Source organism: Harpia harpyja, chromosome 13 (genome assembly GCF_026419915.1).
Source record: "Harpia harpyja isolate bHarHar1 chromosome 13, bHarHar1 primary haplotype, whole genome shotgun sequence".
Classification (NCBI taxonomy): Eukaryota; Metazoa; Chordata; class Aves; order Accipitriformes; family Accipitridae; genus Harpia; species Harpia harpyja.
This window is the reverse complement of record NC_068952.1, coordinates 34,790,959-34,815,915: the sequence shown is the minus strand read 5'-3', so window position 1 is coordinate 34,815,915 and position 24,957 is coordinate 34,790,959. Positions and strand designations below refer to the sequence as shown.

The 24,957-nt window shown below is 38.4% G+C and overlaps 1 protein-coding gene across 1 annotated transcript in view; it reads right to left on the bottom strand.

The window, feature by feature from the left end:
• The window catches only part of PCNX2 (pecanex 2), a 164,927-nt gene that overhangs the window by 45,464 nt on the left and 94,506 nt on the right, over nt 1-24,957 (bottom strand). Inside the window, exons 21-23 of the mRNA XM_052805317.1 lie at nt 24,488-24,665; nt 12,843-12,951; nt 7,984-8,113 (exon numbers count right to left, since the gene is read on the bottom strand). Coding sequence (XP_052661277.1) covers nt 7,984-8,113; nt 12,843-12,951; nt 24,488-24,665 — 417 coding nt within the window. The remainder of the gene's footprint in view (nt 1-7,983; nt 8,114-12,842; nt 12,952-24,487; nt 24,666-24,957) is intronic.

The window sequence follows — 24,957 nt, the reverse complement described above, 5'->3', positions numbered from 1 at the left end:
GTTACACTTGCTGAACGTCTCCTCTGTGATCTCAGCTTTTCCCCTGTCTTCACATCTTGACAAAAGTTGCTTAAGTAAGCACCTTCTTGAATGGAAGGTTTGAGTTTAGTGCTCGGAACCTCAGCTTGCCCCTAAATGTTTGATTCAGTTAAATCTAAAAACAGGAGATGATCTACATTATCCAAGTGAATGGGATGAACACTTGATGAGAACACTTATTCTTACGGAAATTCAATCAATCCATTTCAACAGGTTTCCAATACTCGACATGACAGAAATTTCATGAATTTACTTGATCTCATTAGATCTACGTAATTTGGAAGCTAAGCATTAGATGAGCAGCTTACAAAATTTTAGTGCCACTGTATATCCACACAAGCCCTTAAAGTATTACATGCTTCCTATTTCTGATTTATGAGTCCATTCTCATCTTTCTCTTATGCCCTGTTGCTGCCTTCCTTTCCGAATATCTTTAAAAGTCCTCTTCTATCATGCTCATGATTTCTTTTCCTCTATAGGTCTAAGTTCCTGCTTATCAATGACTGTTGCATTATCCTCTCAGATTTTTCACTGCACGCCTTTTCCTTTTTTGCCTGTCCCTTTCCCTTTTCATTTATCCCGCTTGTGGTTTTGATCTCTGCTTGTGTTCCTGCCTGGCCTCAGCATGCATTCTCTCTCTGATGCCTCCCTTCTGTCTTTATTCTGTCCTCTTAGAATGATTCAGTGAATAGGAGATGTGAATGCATCTTTAACTCGGCAGGGAACTACAGAGCACTGAATCAGAATGCACTCCCAATTAATTATCACACATATGGCTCCTATTCAATTAGCCTCAATTTGTTTTATTGACTGCCAGGGGCAAAATTTGAGAAGAGATGTTACCAGTTAAAGAGATACTGCCAAACAGTTAAAATACAATTTTGAATTTTGTATAGCCTCCCTTGAGTGGCAACTCAGAAAACATTTTAATACCAGATCTATTTGGTTAAAGGTGCTTGCTTTTCCTCGCCCATCCTTTCCCAGACAGCCCTCATGTTTTCCCAGTTTGGTGTGACTCCACACATGGAGTCAAGTAATGAGGTAAGGGCAGGGTTGGACAGGAGATGTACACACCTCCATGCTACAGCCAGCAGCCAAAGGGGCACACGCGCACACAGGGTCACTCACTCCGGGGGAGATCACAGTTCAAGATGCTGAGGGGAACGTAATTTCTAGTAGGGCTTCTTTTAGCCTGGGGCTTTACCTGAAGCAACACCTCCCACACCTGAATGCTGTGGCTTTGTCACTCCTCAAAGCCCTACACACCTGCTGAAAGGGAATAAAGACTCCTAAAGCAGGCAAGTGTTGCAGGTACAAGTCCGTGGGCAGTACTGGTGGTGCGCAATGTGAAGATGTATAGCAGATAGGCTTTACAGCAGGGAGGATACAGGGACGGGTCTTGAGAAGACAGTCAGATGAGTAAGTAATGAAAAACATGTAACTTCAGAGGGCTCATGATGAACTAGGGCTGAAGTACGGACAAAGAAGTTCCTTGTTCTTCAAACGTTTTTGTTTTCTCTGTTCTCTCCCCCAGTGCCAGAACCATGGCCACACATGCACCTGGAGAACAGGGTGCAACTTCTCAACGACTAGTTTATACTCATTGTTTCAACAGAGGAGCATTTTTTTTCCCCAAAAATCATCTTTATTGGGAAATCTGCCAGTTAGAAGAGTAACGAAGGAAAAATAGCAGTAACTTGCTAAAGTTTCAGCTTTTGCATCACTGCCAGCCAGGGAGTGCCACTATAGTCAGCAGGAATGCTATACCCAAGAGCACCCAAGCCAGGCCTAAGCATCCCTCAGTACTAGTCTAGGCTGGATGCTCAAGGATCTAAATCCCTTTGATGTCTCCAGAAAGACTCTCTCCAAATTCCACATGCTTTGTGAACAGGACCAGGCAGCCCTTCTGATTTGAAGACAACACACCAAAAATTCAGACTAAAAACTGTTCATTCGTTGGTCCTATTTGCTTTGACTTGTAAGTCCCAGGCACTAATAAGTACCTATTTTGGTTTTATCTACACGCTGATACTTATTTATACTATTTTGCTGAGTTCTAAATTAACTTAACACTCAATAAAAGCCTGGAGGAGCCCCAAGGCCAACTCAGTGAAGGCCTCTCTTAAAAGAGCCACAGTCATCAAAGGGGCTAGCATTCATAAAAATGAGTAATAGCTGATAACAAAGGAATTAGAACCTCAGTACACTCTAAAGTCATGCAACTGGAATACAGTGCTTCTTTCTGGTCAGTTCATAAAAAACAGTATAGAAACAGAAGCCATCAGAGAGAAACACAAAAATTAGCAGAGAAAGAGAAACAGTTCAGAAGAAACTAAAACAATGGCAATGAACAGTAAAACTCAGGGCTGCAATGTGGCTTTCATGTCACAGGTGGCTGGAAGCATTCAGAAAAGTTTGTACCCTAAGTAAGGAGAACAGCCAGTGACAGTAGTCAGAGCATAATATTTCTGAACTGCTATTTGAGGAAAAAAGGCAAACACTAACTCCTGTCGATTATAGGAAAAAAGGATCTCCTATGCTTAGGTTATGCTATAACTGTTGACTTCAGAGGTTAATGTACCTTTCTTTAAAGTATTAATTATAAATCAATGTCCAAGATACTACTGAACTATAAACATCTGCTGCAGTTGTTCCTCTGTAAACACCACCACTACGGAGGTCAAAGAACACGTGAAAAATCAAACAACATAGCAAGAAAAGACTAAAAGAAGAAATCCAGCCCTGAAAAGGAGAACTTGAAAGGTCTGAACATGCAGCTCCCAAACAAGGCCCATGGACAGAATGACATTTTGTGTTAGGAGCAGGGGTTTTAGCAGCTGTAACAGATGAGCGGGCTCACAAGGAAACCAGATCCACTAGGGTGTGTTAAAAATAAGCATTTGGAAGTGGAAGGCCTGTTATTTTATGGGAAAAAGGGAGGGAGCAGTCAGGTACTTTTCACAACTCCTTTTCCCACACACGTGCATAATTGTGAGGTCAACCTGAACTACGTTTACACTGGGAAAACTCTTCCTGTTCCACCTGCAAGCTGTCCACGATGGGCAGGTTAAGTGAGCTGGTAGGAAAAAAGAAAACACCAGCTGCACTAGATTTGAGGCCAGGCAGCTTTTCCTCGCCCTCCGTTCCCAGCTGTATTAAAAACTTACAGGTGGCTGTTTTCCAGACCACAATGACTGGAACAATAACACAGTGTTACACTTTTTAAAAAGATGGAGAAAAGAAAGGCTTGTTCACATATTCTCAAACACAGAGAGGTATCCTGTGATGCCATTCTGAGATAACTGGCAATTTAATCACAGCCTCTTTAGAGACACCTAACTAATTCAGTTACACCACATTGTAATTCACCCAAGACCCTTCAAAGAAAATGCAAGCTGTGCCTTACCCAAAAATAGGCACTGAACCAGATGACCGAGAAAGAATAGAAACAGGAAGGAGCAGGAGAGATGAGCGGCTTGTAGGCAGCGAAATCTCCAGATTCCTGGTGGCAGTTTGCTGTTTGCAGGGACGAGCCACAGCTGCAGCAAAGAACAGGCTGCTCAACGTGATCCAGCAGTTAGACCCACTGGGGAAGGAAAGTAAACTTCCTACACTTTTCTGTCCATTGCCATATCCAAGATACAAAGCAAGATAAGAGGGAGGGAGGAGAGGGACAGATTGAGGCCGCAGCGTGACAAAGTATTTAAGAAAAAAAGCAAAGCAGAGGAATGGAACAACAGCGTTTGAACAAACACTTTATGCTTTAAAGTGCCTATACATTAAACAAGATTTACTGCTATTTCCTTTTCTCTCTCTGACATCTACAGCCTAATCATTCCAACAGCTGTGAAAATAAAGACTAAAACAAGACTTTTCAAACTGGGAAGCAGGACCCAGGCTAATGGCAGGACAAAGCCAGTGTTGCATCAAACTTAAAAAAAAAAAAAAAAGAAAAAAAAAGAAAAGAAAAAGAAAATTTCTCATAGTTGAACTCCCATGAGGCAACCAGCTCATGAGCAGCAGGCCAGCTTTCTGATTTTACACGCCTCTCTTTTCAACAATGGCAGCAAAAGCTGTAAAAAAGTGGTTGCATGAGAAGTTGTTTTCTTACCTTCCTTATTGCCCTATTTTTCTTCTTCTTAAAGTCACTCTTCCCTTTCGCCCCTGAAAGATCCCTGACCTCAGTGATGTATTGGTGTACTAGACTCTGCATGCAGTGACTACCAAAGCGCACACTATAAACAAACAGCATCTGCTGATTGCGGGGAAGAACACCCATGCTCTGTGCACACACTGCAAGAGCACAAACAGGCACAGTATGATTCCCAAATTTTGAAGAGCTTGCTAGGAATTTCACAGTTTGCTTACTGTCAAAATGAATCTTTTTTTTTTTTTTTTAAACCCACTTGAGTTCCTCCACTGCCTTGAAAAAACAAACAAGCCATCATTTTAATTCTCTAAGACTCTCAGCTCCAGCTCACATCATCTAGAGTGGCAGATGCCCAGTCAGAAACCTGAGGAATCAAACTCCTCTTTAGCCAGCAGAAAAAGTGGGACTAAAAGAAACACCAGAAATGCAAGATGTGTTAGTGTGCACCTAGAAAACACCAGGTAGAGACAACCAAACCACCGCTTTAAGGAACAGATGGAGCAGTTGCTCACCACTTCGGCTACTGGCCTAATAGCCCAGCTCTATTAATGAACATGGCACTCTCTACTTGCTAACATCCGAAGCTTCGACTTTGGATTCACTTTACAGAAAATGAACTGGATGGTTTTTCCTTATCTAATTTCACACTGTGTGCCCAAGTGAGATGCAAAAATTAAGTTTTCCTTAAGTGAAACAAAGAAAAAATGAAGTTTGCTTGACAGCAGCAATGTGTGCATATACTGATGAACAGATATGACAGTCTAAGAAAGCAATCTAATTTATTACTTGGAAGAAAAACAAAACCATGATATTTTGCTATCTAGACTGCTTATCAAAACTGATTTCAGTTAGTCCAATTAAGAAGTTAAATTATAAAAAATATAACCATGGAATTGACTACCTCTATCTTCATATAAACGTAAATGAGGTTTTGTGTAGCTAATACAAATGTGATAATTTAATGTAGCCATCAATACAGCAAGGAAGTGTTTGAAAATGAGTATGCAAAGCAGGCAAACCAAAAAAAAAGCTATATAAAGCACACTGAAGGTAGCTTTCCCCTGGGCAAAATTTCCTGTCAACAGGCAATGAGCATGGAAATAGCAAAAAAATCTGCCAGAGCTTCTGCTTCGTACGAGCGTTACCTCAGACTGCACTGTAGTGAACCTGTGACTTTCCGTGAATACCCTGAGCTGAACTTGGCAAAACTAACTGTCAATGCACTCCAAAAAGGAAATCTATACACCACCTTCCCCATCTGTTTGTTCTGTTTTGACTTACAGCACCTGAAAACTCAATGCGCATCTGGCTGTAGGCCACTGCAGCCCAAAGACTGGTCAGTGCAGGAGCCAGAACAACTTTCCACTCCAGCTCAAGTTCCTGATCCTATTTAACTCCACAGCTCTGAAGGAAAGCAATTATGCCATCCCTTTGAATTTTTAGATGTTGAAGGTCAAGATTTAAAGCAGTAAGACAAGGCCCATCTCAATTCAATTATTTTAAGTATTTTGTAGAAAATTTCCCTAATCTTAATACAAAATTACTCCCTTTCCTTGCCTTTTTCTGTCTTTTCACTGTGTCCCTTTAATGAACCAGGAGTTTTTCAGTCCAACGCTCACTCGCTCTGGTCAGTTCTTCATGTGAGCAATGAAATACTGAAATGGAAACGAGGCAAAGGAGAATCAGAAGTGCTAGAGACAAAACAAATACAAATTTAGGAGGAGTCATTACATTTGCGTATGTAGGATGCCACAGGTTCAGGCAAACATTTATTTCACTTGATGACTATCTGAATCTTCTACAAGGCTGTTTTCTACTTCTGAAAGGTTTTTGAGGGGCAAGGTTGTGGGTTTTATGTTTTAAGTGAGAAGATCATGAAAGATACACTAGAATTTCTAACAAACAGCAAAGCACGATTTTTTTACAGAGTCTAATTTAACATTCATGTTGAAGACAAATTTGTAATAACTGCTTATTTTGAAAGGACAAGTAGTGGTGGTTTAAAGTATTAAAAGGATTCCGGGTTTTGCACTTGGGGTTTTACAGTTTATGGGTAAAATAATTAGCTTTGCTTTCAAAAATTTTTAGCACCAACTTATTCCCTTAGTGGGAGTCACAGATGGTCAGTACTGATGAAAACAAGACACACACCCCCTTATTTAAGTATCAAGCATCAACCATCTTTTGAAATTGCCTTTTAATATCTTCTGTTCACCTCGTCCCAAAAGCCTCAGTCAAACCAAAAGCAAGTGAAAACGGTCCCCTCTCTTTCCATCTACAATAACACAGATTCTACACTAACCTAGCTATATAGAAGTGATGTGCCTACAGCTGAGTTTGATTCTCTAACTGGTACCTAGAGAAGAAGCCACATGCCTTCAAAATGCTCTGGTTAAAGTAAAATGTAGCAGATGTTAAAATCTCTACTTCCTACTCAATATCGTTCCAATAACATAAAGCTGTCTGTAGGATTAGTAGTAGCTTCCTGCCTTTCCATGACTCCCCTCAACTTCATTCCTATGAAATAATAAATGTGTTGACCCCGAAAAAAAGATGTGTGAGAGAATTTTGTTAAGATCTGGCCCCAGTGTACAAAACTCAGCTCCCCTCAGAAGGTTTCCACAAATCTCATCATATTCAGAAACAAATACAAAGCCTCTACACAACTTGGCTTTGTCCGAGTAATTTCTTTATAGATAAGTACATATTCACTCACTGATACAAGTCAAAATCAAACAAAATAAAACTCTTCAAACTAATCCAACCCTTTCCCCTAAAAGATGGAAAAATCAATCACTGTAATTTTCAGTTTTGAATTCTCTTGAGGTGCTCAGATACATCAGTGGCACTGATACAAGAAGCGTGGTAAGTGTACAGCACTTTTCACTGGTCCGGCCAAGTCCTGATTTGGCCAATACAATTTTAACTTTGTGCCTCAAACCACTGTTCTGCAGCTGCAATAAATTACTCCGAGCCTCGTTACATGTTACTAGGGGGTGAAGAGCTCATGCACTGCCCAGAGCACAGGACTCAAAGGGCCCACCTTAATCACTGAATCCAGCTCCTAACGTTGCAGACCGCTCATTCACCCCTTGCAAAAACTACCTCCATCTGCAAAGGGAAGTGTTTCCCTGTCTCTAGTACTCTTTTGGGAGCCCATTAGATCCCAGTTACCAAGAGCTTTCAAATCCTACTGGGTAGGAGCAGAAGCTCTTTGGTCAATCTTTTCAATGTTCTGTGTTTATGTCCTTGTCAAACTGAATGAGTGGCAGCTAAAATATGACACAAGCAACCAATTCGTAAACCCCAAGATCAGATGTAGCAAGTAATGACAATGCACGCTCATCATCACTTCACTATGAGAGTTACCTGCCACATCCCAAATGGTAACATTTAATCAGGCTAGTATAAAATATATTAATGCACCCTGACTTCTAGTGCCAAAGCCTTCACAGATTTAGTTGCTAACACTAGCTAGCAAGACAAAAAGGCTGACAACTGGGAGTTTTACTGTTTTGGTTTTTTTTTCACAGTTTCGTTACTGTATGTCTGTACAACAAATGCAACATGACACCTCATCTGTAACGTACCAATAATTGTTTAAATACGTTTTCAGAAATAACCAAATAACCATGAAATAGTAAAACACCAGAATCAAGATTCAAAGATTAACTTCTCATGCCCTACAACAATTTAAGGATTATCTTCAGAAAGAAAAATACCTCCAGAAATGAAACTAATGAGAGCAAAACCTTTACAAATAACAAGTGTAGAAAATTTTTGAATAGTCTTACTTGTAGTTTTTCTCCCAGAACTTGATCGGTCTTGCATATGATGCGATAAAGATGACGCTACCAAGAAACGGACTCAGTGGTGTAGAAAAGACTGAAGTGGCCAGAGTTTGAAAAAAAAGCATAGCAGAGTCTGAAAATTGCAAGTTAAGGTAACACAAATGATTTCATTATACTTTTAAACCATTGTTGAAGCAGCTCTTTGAACTACTTATTTTCACTTTCTTGTTGTTATTTATTTTACCAAAGAGGTGGTAAGGAAAGGAAAAGGCGGCAGGCAGTGCCAAATTGCCCATTACCAGCATGTAATCGGTGGTTCTTCAATGCTACACAGTTGTAATGGAGGTGACGTGTTTGAACAGAGTACGTTATTAGCAGGGTGACCCTGTCTAATCTCTGCCTGAGGACAGATCCTGAGCATAGGCAGAGCAGTAAGTGCCCTCTTCCAGCTACCTAGTGTACCTTCTATAACAAAAAGTGCCCCTCCAGAGTCTGACACAGAGTTTAAAACATAAACCCCTCAAAAATATCACTTTCTTGCAAATTCTTTGTTCTCTGCACTGGCGTCTTGCTCCCAATGTGTCTGGTATTCTATTATCTGCTTATTTTGGAATGACCTAGTATGTGGAGAAACAGCTATGCCTCTATAATCCAGCCTGCTGACTTAAAATCATGCTTTCATGTTAATTCTTACTGACAACTTAATAGTCCATGCTGACCAAAAGGTAAAAAATGTTCAGCATTTCATACTTTTTGAAAAATACATTAAATGAGAAGGTGAGGACAGAGGAATACTAAATATCACACTTAAACATCATAATGAATGCCTGAATCCATAACTTATTTAAATGTAAAGTCATATTTGACATTGCCGGAAAGCAAGTTAGGAGATGCATAAGGATACTGAAAAAGATGCAAGTTATAAGGAACGTGATTAAAAAAACCCAAGTGAATGAAATGTAAGGCTTTAATTCTTCATTAATTCATACCACATCCATGAAATCTCAGGAAAAAGGTTTCCAATTTGGTGTAAGAGACCAGTTGTCCTTCCTTACACCTCTCTTGGGAGGAAGGTGCTAAGTAAGGAAGCCATGAACTAAGGAGGCACTATCAAAATAGAGCAATCAAGTGCAGCTCAAACTAAAAATTAAGGTCAAATCACCCAATAACCACAGTCTTTTAGCTTACCCTCTCATAGTAATATCCTGCATGTGTGTCCCACAGTCTCTGAGACTTCACAAAAACCATTTTAACACACGTAGCATCATTTGTGGCACAGTATTTCCACAAAAAGGCTAGCTAGCCATGATTTCAAAGCAATTTGCAAAATCTACAAACAAATATTTGCCAAAAGATATCTTTCAAATCCCTCAAACTTATTAAAAGAGAGTTGTCTGGAACAGTGTCTTTGTGCATTAGAGAGATTGGAAAATGAGCTGCCCTGAGAGTCTACAGTTCAAAAAGCAACACAGAGCACAGAGCAGGAGGCAAGTGCATCAAAAAAGTTAAACTGTCACATTACACTGCAGTCATAACCAGCCTTGGCTGTGAAAGATGAACAAGTATTTACAAGTGTCAGATAAAGGAAGGAGGCATGAGAGCTGAAAAGACAAAAAGAGAACAAGAAGGACAGATAAGGACAGCAAATCAAGTTTTCTAAAGACAGTTCTAATGTCATGATTGATTTAAAAATTGCCACCATCATGAATGAAGACATTTAGGACTCCACTGTGAACTGTTTGTGTCTAAGACATAATCAGTAGCAACAGTTTTATTTTTGCTAAAAGACATAGTGCTCTACCAAATGTAGGTAGGAAGACATTTCCCATTTGACTTGTGAAGAATAATTTTAACTGTTTCATATATGTAAGCATTTCATGAAAGCAAGTAACAGCACCTGAATACCTTACATATAGTTGATGTGTACAGTGGGCAATTATCTGTCAGCAAGGGTTTTTTATTTGTTGGTATCCAATTTGCTTTTATTAGGTCTTTTTTTTTATATACCAATGCTTTAATTATGTCTAAGTAAAAAATCTAAAAGTAGTACCAAAAACTTACAGGCATACTTTCTTATGCTAAGTCCCAAGCCCTGTTTCCTGTGTACCATCTTTGTTAGGTTATACTGTGTAGAAGCAGAAGTTGTTTCTTTGTGAATAATGGATTTTCTTTTTAAGATGGCCAAAATCAAATTTTGAGAAAAAACAACTAAAAACTTTTCAACATGAAATAAAACATTGTATCTGAGAATTAATTCTTTTCATTTAAAATCTGTTTAAATTCAAATCAGCTTCAAAAAAAGTAACTGAAAGACTGACATTTTAAAAATCTTCCATCCCCTTCTTTTAACACAAAACTATGCAGTAAGGCCAGCCCAAATCCTCTGTTTCTCAAAACCTACATTTTAAAATTGCAATTACTATAGGCCAAACATGTTTGGTCACTTCCAGGTACATGATCACCTAGAGGATGGGAAAACTGAGTGTCACAGGGCTTCCTTTTCTGATGTTAGAGCTGTAACCCTGAAAGAACCAAAGCAGAAACTCTCATAAACAGCATAATCTGAACTACAAAATCCTTTCTTCCCAAATCTCACTATTCATTTATTAGATAAAATCCTCCTTTGACTACAAACTACACTGACTTTCTCACTGTGCTGATAATTAAACACGTAAACTCCTCTTACCCCTTTAAACACTGGGAAGTGAAGTCACAGATCTCCTCCCCCCAGAAGACCATTCCCGTTCCTGGTCTTTCAGGATTAGGAAGGACTTTGAGGAGTCACGTAGTCCATCTAGCAGTCACAAGGCAGGATCAGCTAAACCTATATGACTCCTGACAGACGTTCGTCTAAATTCCTGAAGATCTCTAATGGGGGAAGCTCCACAACCTCCACCAGGCAAAGCTCCACATGTGTTACCCTTCATGCCCTGCATGCTGGAATCAAATGCGTTAAAGCATCCAGAACTACTCATATCACTGAGCTCTATGGCAAAAGTTCACCCAGGCACTTCAAAATTTAAAAATTTATGTCCCATTTGCAGATGTGATTTAGGCAATTAAGAGCCACAGATAATTAACTCTGCAAAGAAATGGCAAGCTTAGTACATCTGCAAACTGCAACGTGCATTCATCATTACTATTTGCAGGGTTATGGTAACAACAAATAAAAATACCATGCAAAAAGACAGAGTTGTTGTTGTTGTTGTGGGAATAGTAATTTGGGCGTTTAACCAGTATCTTAATTGCAACATTGCCTTAAAGATAGATTTCCATTTACAAAACACACTATAAATATAAATAATAGAAAGCTAGTCTAGATCGCTTTAGCAATAACTGTGTAAACAGACTAAACCCCGCTTAGTTAACTACTTTCCATTTTGCAAAGTTTAATTGGCACTTTTATCAAGAGTAAAGTTATCACTGCACGAAATATTTGTGACCAAAGGGAAACTCACTGAAATATAATCATAGTTCTTAAATGTTTTGCTAAATAACATTATGCACATTTCTCCGGCAATTCACACCTACAACAGAGATGAAAATAATTTTTTGTTGTGAAATTCTGGAAGAATTTGCTACAAATCACTCAAAATGCTCAGACAGATCACTGTTTTTATAATACTTTCCTTTCATAAATAGACAATCTAAAGCTTTCCCTCTGGGAGTTATTCTGTCTGCATTTCCCTCTGTCCAAGACTCCCATTTATTCTTCCTATCTAGAAGCATAAGCATTGTTAATCAATGTTGCATATGATTCAATATATCACAGCAAAAAGCAGAGGGAAGAAATCACTCAAGGGGGGGGAAAAACACTGTGGGATGAAAGGGACAATGACTTAAGTGTGTATATCTAATAAACAGTACAAAGTAAACTCTTTGGTAGGTCTGAACTAAAACCACTTCATCAACTCTTCTTCCACAACTTTGGTTGGGAGGGAAGGAAGAAATGAAAAGTTAGTCTCTGAAAATGCTTTAGATGTCAGTGAAGTTAAATTTGTTCAGTTAAAGTGTTTTATTTCATTTTTTTATCTTTTTCCTGTATTAAATCAAGTTTGTAACTGAATTAGACTTTAAGCTGAAAATTTTTGTTCCAAAAATCCAATATATATTTTTTAACCCTACAGACATTTGGAGGTCATTGAACTGTGTGTTTTACTCTCCATATCCACAAAACTAACATTCACAGGCATGGAACAGGCACTGAAACAGACTGTTTCTAAAAGACTGCTTTGCTGTTGATGAATTTATGTTGTTACTCATAAAACAGAGCAGAAATGTTAAAAAGGAGAGTGTTTCTCAGGACCACAATGAAAAATGTACATTAAAAAGTTAAAATCCAGCTGCTTCTGAAATGGGGGGGGGGGGGAAATCAGGACAGTTGCAACAGAAATTGGCTCATTGAAATGAATTTGTATCTGAGATACCAACTAGAAGCAACTGAGAACATAACCTATATTTTAGAGCTCAGTCAGCCATACACCCAGCACTTTACAAAACTAGTTTCTGCATACATAAAAGTCCACTCAAGTTGGAGCTAAGATGTCAGTCAGAATGTTTCTTTCTGGATGCATCAAAAGTCAGTGCTGAGGACTGTGGAAGTGATCTGCAGAATGTGGCTGGGTAGGAAGTGAGCAGGCATAAACAGACCAGTTTGAGTCAGAGTTCAGTTTCCCAGTTTCAGATCCCATGCAGCCAAGACAGACAGAAAACTGTATTTCTCAGGAGATGCTCCAAGCATTTTCACATTTGAAAATAAGTTACCTAGGAATTTTGCACCTTCTTCAAACACTGTAAATAAATTACATACATGAAGAGGAATTTAAGAATAAACAAAACCAATATATATGTATAAAGGATATGAGGTATTGCAAAGAGCTGAGCAAAAACATGGAACGATGATCCCCAGGCAATCTGCCAGGGAGCAATGTATGTCATGATGAACTGCAACTTCTGCAGTAGATCCCACAGCTGAAAAAAAGAAAGGAAAAAGAAAAACATGGTGACTTTTTAGGCACTGAGATAGTTCCAATACTAATATCTGAAAGTGACACTTTTTAGACCTGTGCCCTAGAACGAATGTGAGATAAATTATATTGTTTTATTAGCTTTCATGGCCATTAAGGCCTTACTTTAGTAAGGCACAAAAGTATATTCTTCATTTGAAATTCAAACTTGCAATGAGGTATGTTTTTAACCACCATACTGAGGTACCTCCCAGATTACCTTTCGTCAAAAGTATGTCTGCTTTAATTAGAAAGTGGAAAAACAGGTTCTGATATTCACTGCATATATCACACCACCAGTCAGATGGTTACAGGGGAAAAGACTCCAGGAGAACGTGGATATAGAGAACAGAGGAGGCTCTATGTGCGACACATGTGGCTCTGCACATGGAAGTCAGACTTAGTACTCAAGAACAGAACACTTTCATTTGTTGAATCAATGGGAGAAGCTATTACTATGTAAGCATATGCTTGGCATAAACCATGAATAGTAGCTGCATTCTCAAGGTCAAACCATCCTACCATAAAAATGTTGCATTAATATGAATTTTTATTGTTGTGTGGTACAAACTGAAAAACACAATTTACTTTTGCTTCCTGTAAAATATGCTTGGTGCTGCAACTAGCAGTTTCTGGTTCAAGAATGATGTGTACTTATTCCCTAGGATACTTTTTTTTTCCTGCCAGCTCTCTTGGCAACAGGCCAAACCAGATCTTATGTCTCATCTGCATTGGGCCATCAGATTCATATTGCAGAGTAGGTTCCTGACAAACTGTCAGGAAAGATTTGGCCATCAATAGACATTAGTGCTCAAAACACACACAAGCTGACAGTGAAACAGGACTATATGCACTATTTCATGCTCAAATAGCAAATATACATTGCATTTCCTATAGTAAATTTTTTATTTGAGTTAATGAAAAACAAGACTTTGCCAATATCTTGAAAGACATTGAGGCTATATCAGTACTTGAATATTAAATGATTCCAAGGAATGTTCCCAGGCACTGGTATTGTGTACGTTGTTAAATTGTTAGAAAGGTCCCTGTGAAGATTTTGGTCTGGCCCAGCTAGCACTCTTCCAAGCAACCTCCAGGCATCCTTTCAAATGAAAACTCTCCACAGTCCACTTCCAGGTGGCAGTTCCCTACCTTCACCCTGCGTACAGACTGGGAGAGTTTATTAGCACGGACTCAAGCCTTCCCATGAGAGCTAGCCTCAGGGACAGAGCATAGTCCTAAGGCGCACTTTCATTTACAGTATGTTGACAGAGAGGATGCACCTTCACTGGCTAACTCATTTCATCTGTCCTTAAGTTACCACCCCCAAAGTAACACTTGGCCATCTGTATCCCCATCGGCAATGCACTTACAAGATGTTTCATTGAGCTTCTCTATGAATTGTTTTAAGTAATTGCATATGAATTGGGAGGGAGGTAAGAATGACTAATAGCATTAATGTGTTTTGGTCTTTGTGCTACCAAGAACCACAGAAGCAGCCACTAACTCCAGTAACAACTGATAAACCTTCCAGCTGAGATGCAAGCAGTGCTTCACATGCTTTCTGTGCTTTGGCATGACTCAAGTTAGGAGCAATATGCAAAATACAGATTATGTTAACTTTGCACAGGCATACTATTTAAAACCAGCAAAGCCCTGAGAAAAACAAGCTGTTACCATCTCTTCAAGGCACAGCCTGGTTAACCCTACTCAGTTTAAGTATGAGAAATTCCTATCTTGCCAACTTTGTTTTCTCTCAAAAGCACCACCTGTGACTTGAAAACTACAACATTAGATAAAGTAGGCAAGTAAAACTGAACAGAAAATAGAACTGACTTTTATTTGTTTGAACCCCGTTTAGCAGGTTGTGGGGTTGCTTTGTTTTCCTTAATTTTTATTTATCTGATATGTCTGAATGTACAGCTGGGAGAAAAATTGTATCTGCTAAAAGATTTACAGTGAAGGGCTGAAAAAGCTAATGACTCACATCTGAAACCTCAAAAATTCAAAACTGCAGGACAACCCAGCAAAGTTCTGCCTGTTACAGACTGAAATCACAAAGCCATAAATCACCCCAGCTGTGCTCAAAGCTCAGGGTTCATCAGAAGGTTTTCAAACCTCAAATAAAATTCAGGTTTTGCATTTGCTAGGAAACCAAACCCAGGAGGAGACCCTTCTGGCTTCTCGTTCCATTACATTGTTTTAATCATTCGTTAATATTTACACATTCTTGCAAAACAGGCCATAGACCCCAAGTCCCTGTTGCTTCTAACAAGTCCTCCTACTTCTACATTACCACTGCTTGATCTTGCTGTTGTTTCTTTCAACGCTTGCCTCTCGGCTAATGTTTCTACAAGACAGGCAATGGAGCTCATTTCCATTCGCAAAAACATGAATGCAAGAAGAATGCTGTAGTGAACCTCTTGGTTTTTGAGAGCCTTATGAGACTGCACCTAAAGGCCTGCAAATGTGTGATTTTCAAGCTACTGCTTTCATTAAGAGTTGTCAAGTGCCTCTATTACCTCTTAAATTACTGCTTCCAGGGCATGTTCTGCAAAACACCTTAAAGGTAACATGCCATTAGCATTTTACATATCTAACTGTAATTGCTAAAGGTGATGTCACCTAGCAACTATAATACAGAGAATTAGGAAGGGGGGACTTGACTTTACATTTTCTCTTTTTCATTTTGCTAGAACCATCTGAAAAAATATTTCTCTTTATCAGTTCTACCCAATTTACAAAATGCTTTCTCCTACATGTGGTATAGGAACTCCAAGGCTTCACAAAGTGCTATTGCTTTTCCCGCAGAAAGAAACTGAAGCTGCTAAAAAATTGCCTTCATAAATAGGAGGACTCTGATCCTCAGAAACAGTCATTCTGTTATTTCAACTACAACTAACTGCATTTCAGTCTTCAATAATCATAAGACACTAGCTAAAGAGGAAAACCTTCAACATCTTTTTTAAATTGTCAGAAACAATATAGGATTAGAAAGGGTTAGGAAAGCCAAAGTCCGACTGGAGTTGAATCCGGTGAGGAAATTAAAAAGCAACAGAATGATTTCTACAGGTCTATCGGCAGCAAAAGACAGACTGGGGAAAAAAAACATGGACCCGCTGCTGAATGGGGCAGGGGACCTGGTGACCAAGGGCATGGAGAAGGCTGAGGTACTCAATGCCTTCTTGGCCTTGGTCTTCACTGGTAAGCCTTCAGGAATCACAGGCACCCAAGACCTGTGGGAAAGCATGGAGAAATGAAGACACCCAAAGTAGTGAAGGATTAATGAAGGGTATATTTAAACAAACTAGAGAAAAACACCTCCATGGGACCTGATGGGACACCTCAGCCCTTCTGTGATTCTGTGAAATACGCAGTGTATCCTCAGTAAAGTTTTGTTTGAATGAGGGTAATAACTTGCTCCTGAGGGTGTGAGGAATATTTTTTTAGCAGTGCTAGATACAAAGGGGGAAGCTTCCTATCTAAAGTGAAAGTGTAACAAAACAAGCGAACAAACAAACAATTCTGTGCTGAGTTTTCACCCTCTGTTTATAACAATTTCCTTAAACGTGTAAAAGATTAATTTTTCATGAAGACTTCTGCATCCCAGTTTAGGATCATTTATAAAAGAATATTTTTATTAAGTCTTCTTAGATCTTCAATGTTTTCTACAGTTCACTAAGCAGAAAAATGATATATTATTTCGGGGACATAAAGTTCAAATATTCCTAGATATCTTTACTCATGTGACAGTTTTGCACAGTAAACAGTTTTTAAGCCTTTGATAAAGAGTTCAAATTATCAGTATATTCAGTGAATTTCATCTAGCACATTCCCACTACTGTTAAGTGAAAGTTCAGAACATTCACCCATCTTTCATATTTATTTTATGTGGACACACATTTTATCATCTTAATCATCCTTAAGTCTTCTATGAGTTCTGAAGCCTCTACAGACCTCTGGCGCATAAGCTAGTATCCTATACCTCTATAAACAAAGCAAAGGCAAAGACTTATCTGAAATAGGATTTCTTTTAAATCTGGTTATTCTTACTTAGCCAAATTTAAGTAACATTACAAACTAGAAGTTAATGAAAATTAGTTAACATACATTTAAAAAAAAAAAAAGAGAGATTTTGGAAGTCTGAATCATCACTAAAATGTGATCTTTTCTCACTTTGGTAGATTTCAATAAACTAGGCAGAGATTAACACCTGAATTTAAATGACACTGAATGTGAGATGGAGACTATGCAATGCTTTCAGCTTTTGGCAGCCTTTCTATCTGTTTAGCATCTGTTGGGACTCTGTGTGGGCAGACTCCTTGGCAATACTGGGACTAAATAATGCATAAACATTAACATTTTCTTGCTAAGCTTGAATTTTCCTGTGTTTTAAAAAAGTGTATGTACAAACTGGTTTTAAACAAAAATAACTGTCATATACATATGGCTATATGCTCTACGTGCAAAACAAAATTGAGAGATTAAAAAAGTTAAATGCAGAAAGCAATTATTTCCTGCTTTGAACAGGTATTTCTTTATATTCCTGTTTAGATCCTGAGAACTTGAAACAGATTTGAACTCAGGCTCTGAGATGCTAGGGGGGTATTTAGTTTCTCCTGTTAAGCTAATTCTGGTCAACTGGTAGGTCCAAGTCTTGGACTTAAATTCTAATACCTACTGGTAATTTTATTTTTTTTTGGTATGTCAATAAAAATTAAGATACATTAAGAAGGAAAAGTTGTGAGCATGTATGTGTTTATGGATATGAAATTAAACTTAGATGGAATTATTTTATTCTAGTTCATGGCTTTGTTTTGCAAATCATTGACTTTGTTTTTTATTTAATGCCATTTAAAACAAACTTCACCTATGAAATCCTACAAAACAAGATTTACTGGAAATATTAATGGTCTTTAATGTTTATGTCTTAAGTCATTGTGACATTCTATTGGTGTATTTGAACAGCACTATGTTTGAATCTACAACAAATACTTTCCAGGCTGTCTTCATTTGCATCTGCTTACAGACATTTGAAGCCTTTATATTGTGGGATTTGAAGATCATTGTCTAATGCAACATATGTAAGAGGATCAAAATATAATCAGTCCAAGGCTCTGATATCAAACCTCGGAGGAATATATTCCTGAAACACAGTGTTCAGCACTTAACATTAACAGTGTACAAAACAGGCATGTTTTAAACAGTTTGAGTAACAAGCCTTGGAAGCCTTACATTTGAAGTTAAATGTTAACCATCAGGCAGAAGCAAGTATGATGAGGATTATGACAATAAGATGATGATAAAACCTAACAGCCCTAGATCTGCTCATGGCAGATGCTGCTTCTTCCTACACTGCCAGCTGACAGCAAGAGCCCAGGGAAGGAGCGTGTGGTACTGTCAGAAACCAACTCCCCTATCTCTGGAGGTGGGCAAAAAGGACAAGATCAGAGCTAATCAGCTTAATTTGCAGAAGGCCAGACAAGTGAAATAAATCAGCTGGGAGCTGCACTGATCCAGCCTCTTCTGCAAAGCCTTCATAGGCATGGCTCCCACCAGGACTGTATCCTCCCAGAAAACTCCTTTACTAAAAGCGGACATAAAAAACGCCCAGAGTAAGTTGTGTGCTGAAGCGCCAGATAGCCAAGATTTCTCTTTCAGTGCCTGCATCAACAGATCCAGAACACACCTCTATCAGCATGGATGTACATGAATAGTCCTCAGTGCGCAGTGAGCCAGACTGAGCTGGGGAGCGGGTGTATGTCACCCTGCACCCCTGAGTACATCGGTCCCATTCTAAAGGAAAAAAAAAAAAACCAAAAAGAGAGAGAAAATGCAATTTGGGAATAGCATCAGGAATGAAGTCTGACAAAGAGGTCAGTGACAGAAGGCTGAATGAAAAATCAATTAAACCATTTCTCCAATATTAAAAGGAAACACGAACTGTACAGTGCTCAAGAGAGTTAAGGAGTCTATGGAAAATACCATTGGGATATTCCTGTCAAATATCAGATGTAGCCTTGGGTATTTTACTCAGCAGAAAGTGTCTTAACAAGGTTTATATGCCAGATATCAAAAGTTGAGGAAACAGCTGTGAGTCAAGAGGGTGCAGCTGATTAAGACATTGGATTTCAGTATGCACGAATGGCAAGAAATGGATTAAAATATGAATTAACAACTTAGTGCCAGAAGCTTTGAAGTGAAACATCAGATTTAGAGAGGGATGAAAAATCAGAAGGGGAAAGGAAAAAGACTGAGGCTCTTGACTTATAAGTAGCACCTAAATCAATCAATGGGCCATGCCAACTAACAAAGAGTTTTATTGCCACAAAGGCAATAAAAAGATCCAATAGGTTAATTACTTGACTTCAACAAAGCACCAAGAAGGTCAATGCACTTGGTAACACTTTCTCATAAAATGAAGGAAATAAGATGACATGCATAATTTCTTGTCTGTCCAAGGGATTGTGTTGTGGATGTTGAAAGTTAAGCCTGATCAGCACAGGTGTGGCAGGTTGTTACAAACTGGCTGTCTTAGCTGGAGTTACTTTGACATAAAGATCATCTTTCATAAATGTGTGACATTGGATACTATGGGCAGAAAGAAGTATACAGAAAGAGAAAAATTCTTAAAAAAAAAAATAAAAATGTGGATTCCTTATTAGCTGGAAAATGTATTCTGGGAAAGAAGAAAAAATATCAGACAGGGAAATTGTATTCTTAAGTGAGCTCAGCAGGGGTAAGAGTACTTAGGCAAATGAATTCAGTGTTAATGAAGGCAAATTTAACAAGCTCTGGTTCTTTGATTATTTTGCCTTATGCATGAAGACAAATTCAGAACCCTCAGAGGACTTGACTATAAGAAAATATAAGGTGATTTCATATTTTAGTATTGCTAATTAGTTCATCCACACACACAAATTAAGAGGCCATTAAACTTCCTGCCAGTAACATACAAGACACTGAAAGAGATAGGAAGTTGTAGTCCTATGCATTAGAGAGTTAATGACACTGGGTCTTATCATTCCCATCTGGATCTGTGTAGTAGATGAGTGTGTAAGCTAGGGATGGCTCTTTCTTTAGGGCTTAAAGGAAGCTACACTGATTTGTCAAGAACACATATTCCAAAGTACAGGTATCATTTCTCAGTTGTGCTCTACAGATGAAAGAGTTGCTGGTAAAAGAGCCAGTTTACCACAGTTTGGCATACAGGAATCTCCAACACGCTGCTGGTTGCTCCCAGTACTGAACAGACTGGCAAAAAAACCCCACCAGTTTTTTCTAGTAGCCAAGAGCACACTACAGCCAGAAGCATCCACATTTGAACTACCAAGTTTTTTTGCTGTCTTTGCTCCTTCAGCTCAACATCAGGTCCACTTGAGGTTCCAAAAGCAGTTCGGGGAGACACTATGATCCCTCTCCACCAGCAAGATTTACAGGATGCCCATGGCACTGGATGAAATGGAAAGCTGCATCATTAAGAGAACACAGCAAAAGAGCTGGGACAAGCCTTGCCCTCAGCATCTTTGTTAACACTCAGCCAGTTCCAAACCAGTATCCTTGCTGTTTTAATGATTTGCATTGGTTTCTACTTCACACTTAATAATGCCTGTTCATTCTTGACTCGAACAGTTGTTACTCCAGACATCCTTTAAAAGGAGCTCACACATCTGCCAAGGAGGGCAGTGCTGGGCACATAGCTTTTTCCCTTATTTTTGATCACACTGAAGAAAGATGGACTAGATGAGCTATAACATGCACTTAACTGTCCATGTGCTCTCCCTCTCATGTGTGTTGCGTGTGTTCAGAGTTTTTGCTTGGTTATGTCAGTAGACATCAGAAGGGTGGAAGAAAGGCCCATCTTTTCATCATTCCCAAATAGTTTATTCAAACTGGTTAATATTCCCACATTTTTTACCCTATTACAGAAAAAGTCTCGGAGTTTCTCCTACTGTTAAAAGTCTAGAAAGAAATCTCCTAAGTCCTGTTACATATTCCATCTTTGCTATGCCTATGAAGAATATATTCTCAGTTATTTGTGGTATTCCATTTTCAACTAATATGAACATTCTTATTCTTATTAACCTTTGCACTGACATCATCTTCTAAAAAGTCCAGGGAGAACAACTGGCTCATTTGAAAAGTTTACACAGAGTCATGTAGACCAAGAAGACTGTCTTGATTATCCAGTTTGAATTCCTGTAGAGCATACATCAGAGCATTACACCCACAATTTTTGAATAGCAACCATGTATTTTTAAGAAGCCATTCAGCTCTGATTTAAAGAATATAGACAATAAGAGTTTTAGACAGAAGAATCCCAGGCTGTAGCCAAGGACACAAACTGGGCTGGCTACAGCAAAAGTCTTACCATAAGAAAGATGGAGAACTCCTGTTCCACTTGAACTGAAAGCTGCAATCATTCTTAAAAATAAATAAGGAAGTCTGTCCTAAACATTTATCTTGGTCCCTTCCCAAGGCAATTTGAAAGACAAAACAGAACACTCTGCATATGCCTAATCAACTTTTAGCATTAAGTTTTCACATTCTGCAACTTGTCAAAATGTAAACAGCTAATGATTTTTAAAAAAGTGAATTAACTGTGTCACATTAATAAGTCCTACAATGTTAAAAGGACCAAAAAATCCAGCTTGATTAAAAAAATCCTCAGGGATAGAACTGAATAGACTCTTTTGTTCTCTGTGTTACCCCAGTGTGGGTGGCTTGGCTATTTGCAAACAGAGATAAAAATCTGTGAGCAGCAATTCGGACTTCCATGCCTCAACTTGTTTAGGGAGCCACATGCTCATTTGGAGCTTCTTATTTGACTAAATTACATTAAATCAACAGCACAATGGGGAAAACGAGGGAAGTACAATCAGTGAGATATTCAGAAATATTCCACCCAACATTATTAGCAAAGTTTTATTTAACATAATCTGCTTCACTGCACACTAGTGCAGTTGTGAATGTCTGTTGAATTTAGATGCCTTCTTCCCCAGTGCCTGGCAGAAAAAAATAAATGCTTACTACCACAGTGCTTTGAGAGCATGCAAATATTTTTTGTGGGGTAACCATGCTTAAAAATTACCATCACTATGACTAAGGCACAGCACTTCTAGTGTTCCCGAATTCAGAGGGTGGCAAGTTTACATTTTCAATGAGTAAGCAGAAATCAGCCACGACTGTGTAATAAGTTCTGCATAGCCAAAGGTGATGGTAATAGAGACTATTTCAGTTTTGGTTTTCCTTTTTAAAAATAGTTGCAAACATAAACTTGACTGAACTACAGACCGACAGCATCTGTGAAGACCCATAATGCTTTTAGGAACTGAGGTGGATGCAGCTTGCTTAGGGCCTATAGTATGGAATAAACACACATCAACTTTATCCTCAAGTGACCATACCCTTTACTAAAGGTCCACAATATTGAGCTAATTAAAGCTCAGACCTTAATTAGGGTAAAGAAAACTTATGCCCTTTATGATTTGAAATTAATAGGGCTTTAATTGCTATCATCTGTAATGCTATTTTTCAGATTGGCTTTAATGATCATTGTGTAACTGCACATGTGCTTCTGTAATATAAATAATTCAACTGTTTCATTTCAATTTTTTAAAATGGAACAGGGACAAGTCCACTTGATGAACTAATGACCTGCAAAATTTCAGATATTATCAGATATGAAGAAGATGGCAGACCAATGCTAAAACTACATTTTCAAAACATGTCTGTAGTTTCAAAACAAGCTTTCAGTCTAGTAGAGTAGTAGTTATTCTAGCAAGTATCTCTGCTTAATTTGGTATGCATCCTTTGTTATCTCATTTGTACTGCTATCACTAGTCTTTCTACTGTAAACAGTAGCTTCAAACTACCCAAGCAACTCCCCCCCCAAAACCCACTGAAAAGCCTTTACATCTCTCTCTTCCAAAAACATGCAATAATCCACACCAGTATTTTGTGATATGCTCACAAGGTCAACATTTTCAAAAGAATTAATGAATTGCGAGATTTTCAATTCTGGGGTGCTAATTTTTTGATCCTGTAATGAGTTTTTGAAGAATGAGTTTCAGTACTAAATAAGCCATTATCCAGACATGGGATGTCCACTGATGCACATCACTGACAATCTTCTCTGGAGATAGAAATTCACCCCTTACTCTAGGGAACATGGTAATGCAACAAATACTGAAAACTGCCACAATGCTACCAACCTCTGCATCACTTTCACTGCTCATCTTTCACTCCAAGGTAAGAAGTTTAAAAAATTACTCTAACCCTATTTTAATTCCTCCCTTCTCCTCCTCCCTTACAGCAGCACAGAAATAAACCAGGAAAAGCATTTAATTTCTGCTTCACTCTTTGCCTGAATGACTGGGAACTCCCAACGTAACACCAATGAACTGGGCCTTTCCTTAGGAAGCCTGAAACTTTCCAGGGGAGCAAGGGCAGCGGTGTGAGCTGCCACTCTTTGTGTAGAAGGGCTAAACATCTCCACGTGCACTGTTGGGCATCTCCACAGCACATGCAGCAGTCAATAAGGAACCACGTCTTTCTCCTCTCAGAAATTAAGTGGTGCTAGCTGGGTCATACTCACACATATAATAGGAGTATTTTAGAAAAAGAAACCAAACCAACAAGCCTGACAAAAAAAACCCTGAACAACAACAAAACCAAACACCTCACCAGAGTTACCCCTAGACAAACTGTATCATATGTTATGGCAATTGGGGACCAACAAGTTTAAAAATAAAACAAAATACAAAAGGATTGGTAAAAGCTTTAGGCAAGTCTTCAATACTTTCCCATGTTTTATCAAGGTATCAGTTAAACCTGCTTTTTTTCAGTGAAACAGCATAGATAGCAAATCAAGACAGGTTCTGATCTGACTGATACAGAAAGGATTTTTTTTAAGGTAAATTTAACTAGAGCACACTCCAAGAGTTAACAATGTAAAAGAGAGGAAGGAGCTCCGAGGTTAAGGTTAAGGGCAGCATCACAAGGATAACAGACTGAAAATAGGAAAAGAAAAACATTAAGGCTGACATTAGGAAAACATTTATTATCATGAGGATGATTAGATAATGGAATAACTTCCCAAAGGAAGTTGTTGAGTCGAACACTAGAGGTATTCAAAGGAAACCTAGATAAAAACACCAGGTGACTGATCTGGAGGGCAGCCCTGCACTAATGACCCAAGAGGCTCTTTCCAACTCATTGAGGGTTCTCCTCTTGAAAATGACAATTCTGAACTTTCTGTAGCAACATGTGAACAAAAAATAAATGCAAAACATTGCAAAAAACAGAGAAGACATTTAACTGGAACCTTGTTTTCAGTTTACAGATTTTTTTCCTCTATAGGACCAATAATCTGTGTCTATATATGCATTGATTACTTCTAAAAAATCCTACCACATATTGATCAGCACAGTGACACTGAGAAGATAAATAAAGCTATGAAATGTATTTTCCAAAGAAATGACAGGAGCTATAAAACTTGCCTTGTGAAACACAATGGACATCATGAAGAAATCCAGCAAGAAATTTTCTGAAATGTCTCTATAGTCAAATCGGAAGAAGATTACAGTAAAGCTCAAAGTAACAAATTGATTAATAGGATTACAGAATGAGGAACGGAGGAGTTTCATCCCAGCAACTGTTATCAGGATAATATCACAGCTGTAAGAAAGGCAGAAAGAAAAACCTAATCAAGTCAAAGTCATAAATTATGAAGCTCTGAAATACAAATAGCTGTACCAGATGTATTTTAGATTGCTATGTATATCTAAATCTACGCATCTTATTGATTTCTGATATTAATCCTATGTTCTTTTAATAATCACATTTATTTTACCCATGTGCAACTTCATATTTTTCCCTTATCATTATCACACACTTGTAATCTGTAATAAAGAATGAACTCTGTACTAAAAACAGTAGTATTGACTGTTAAAAACCAAGAATCTAGAAA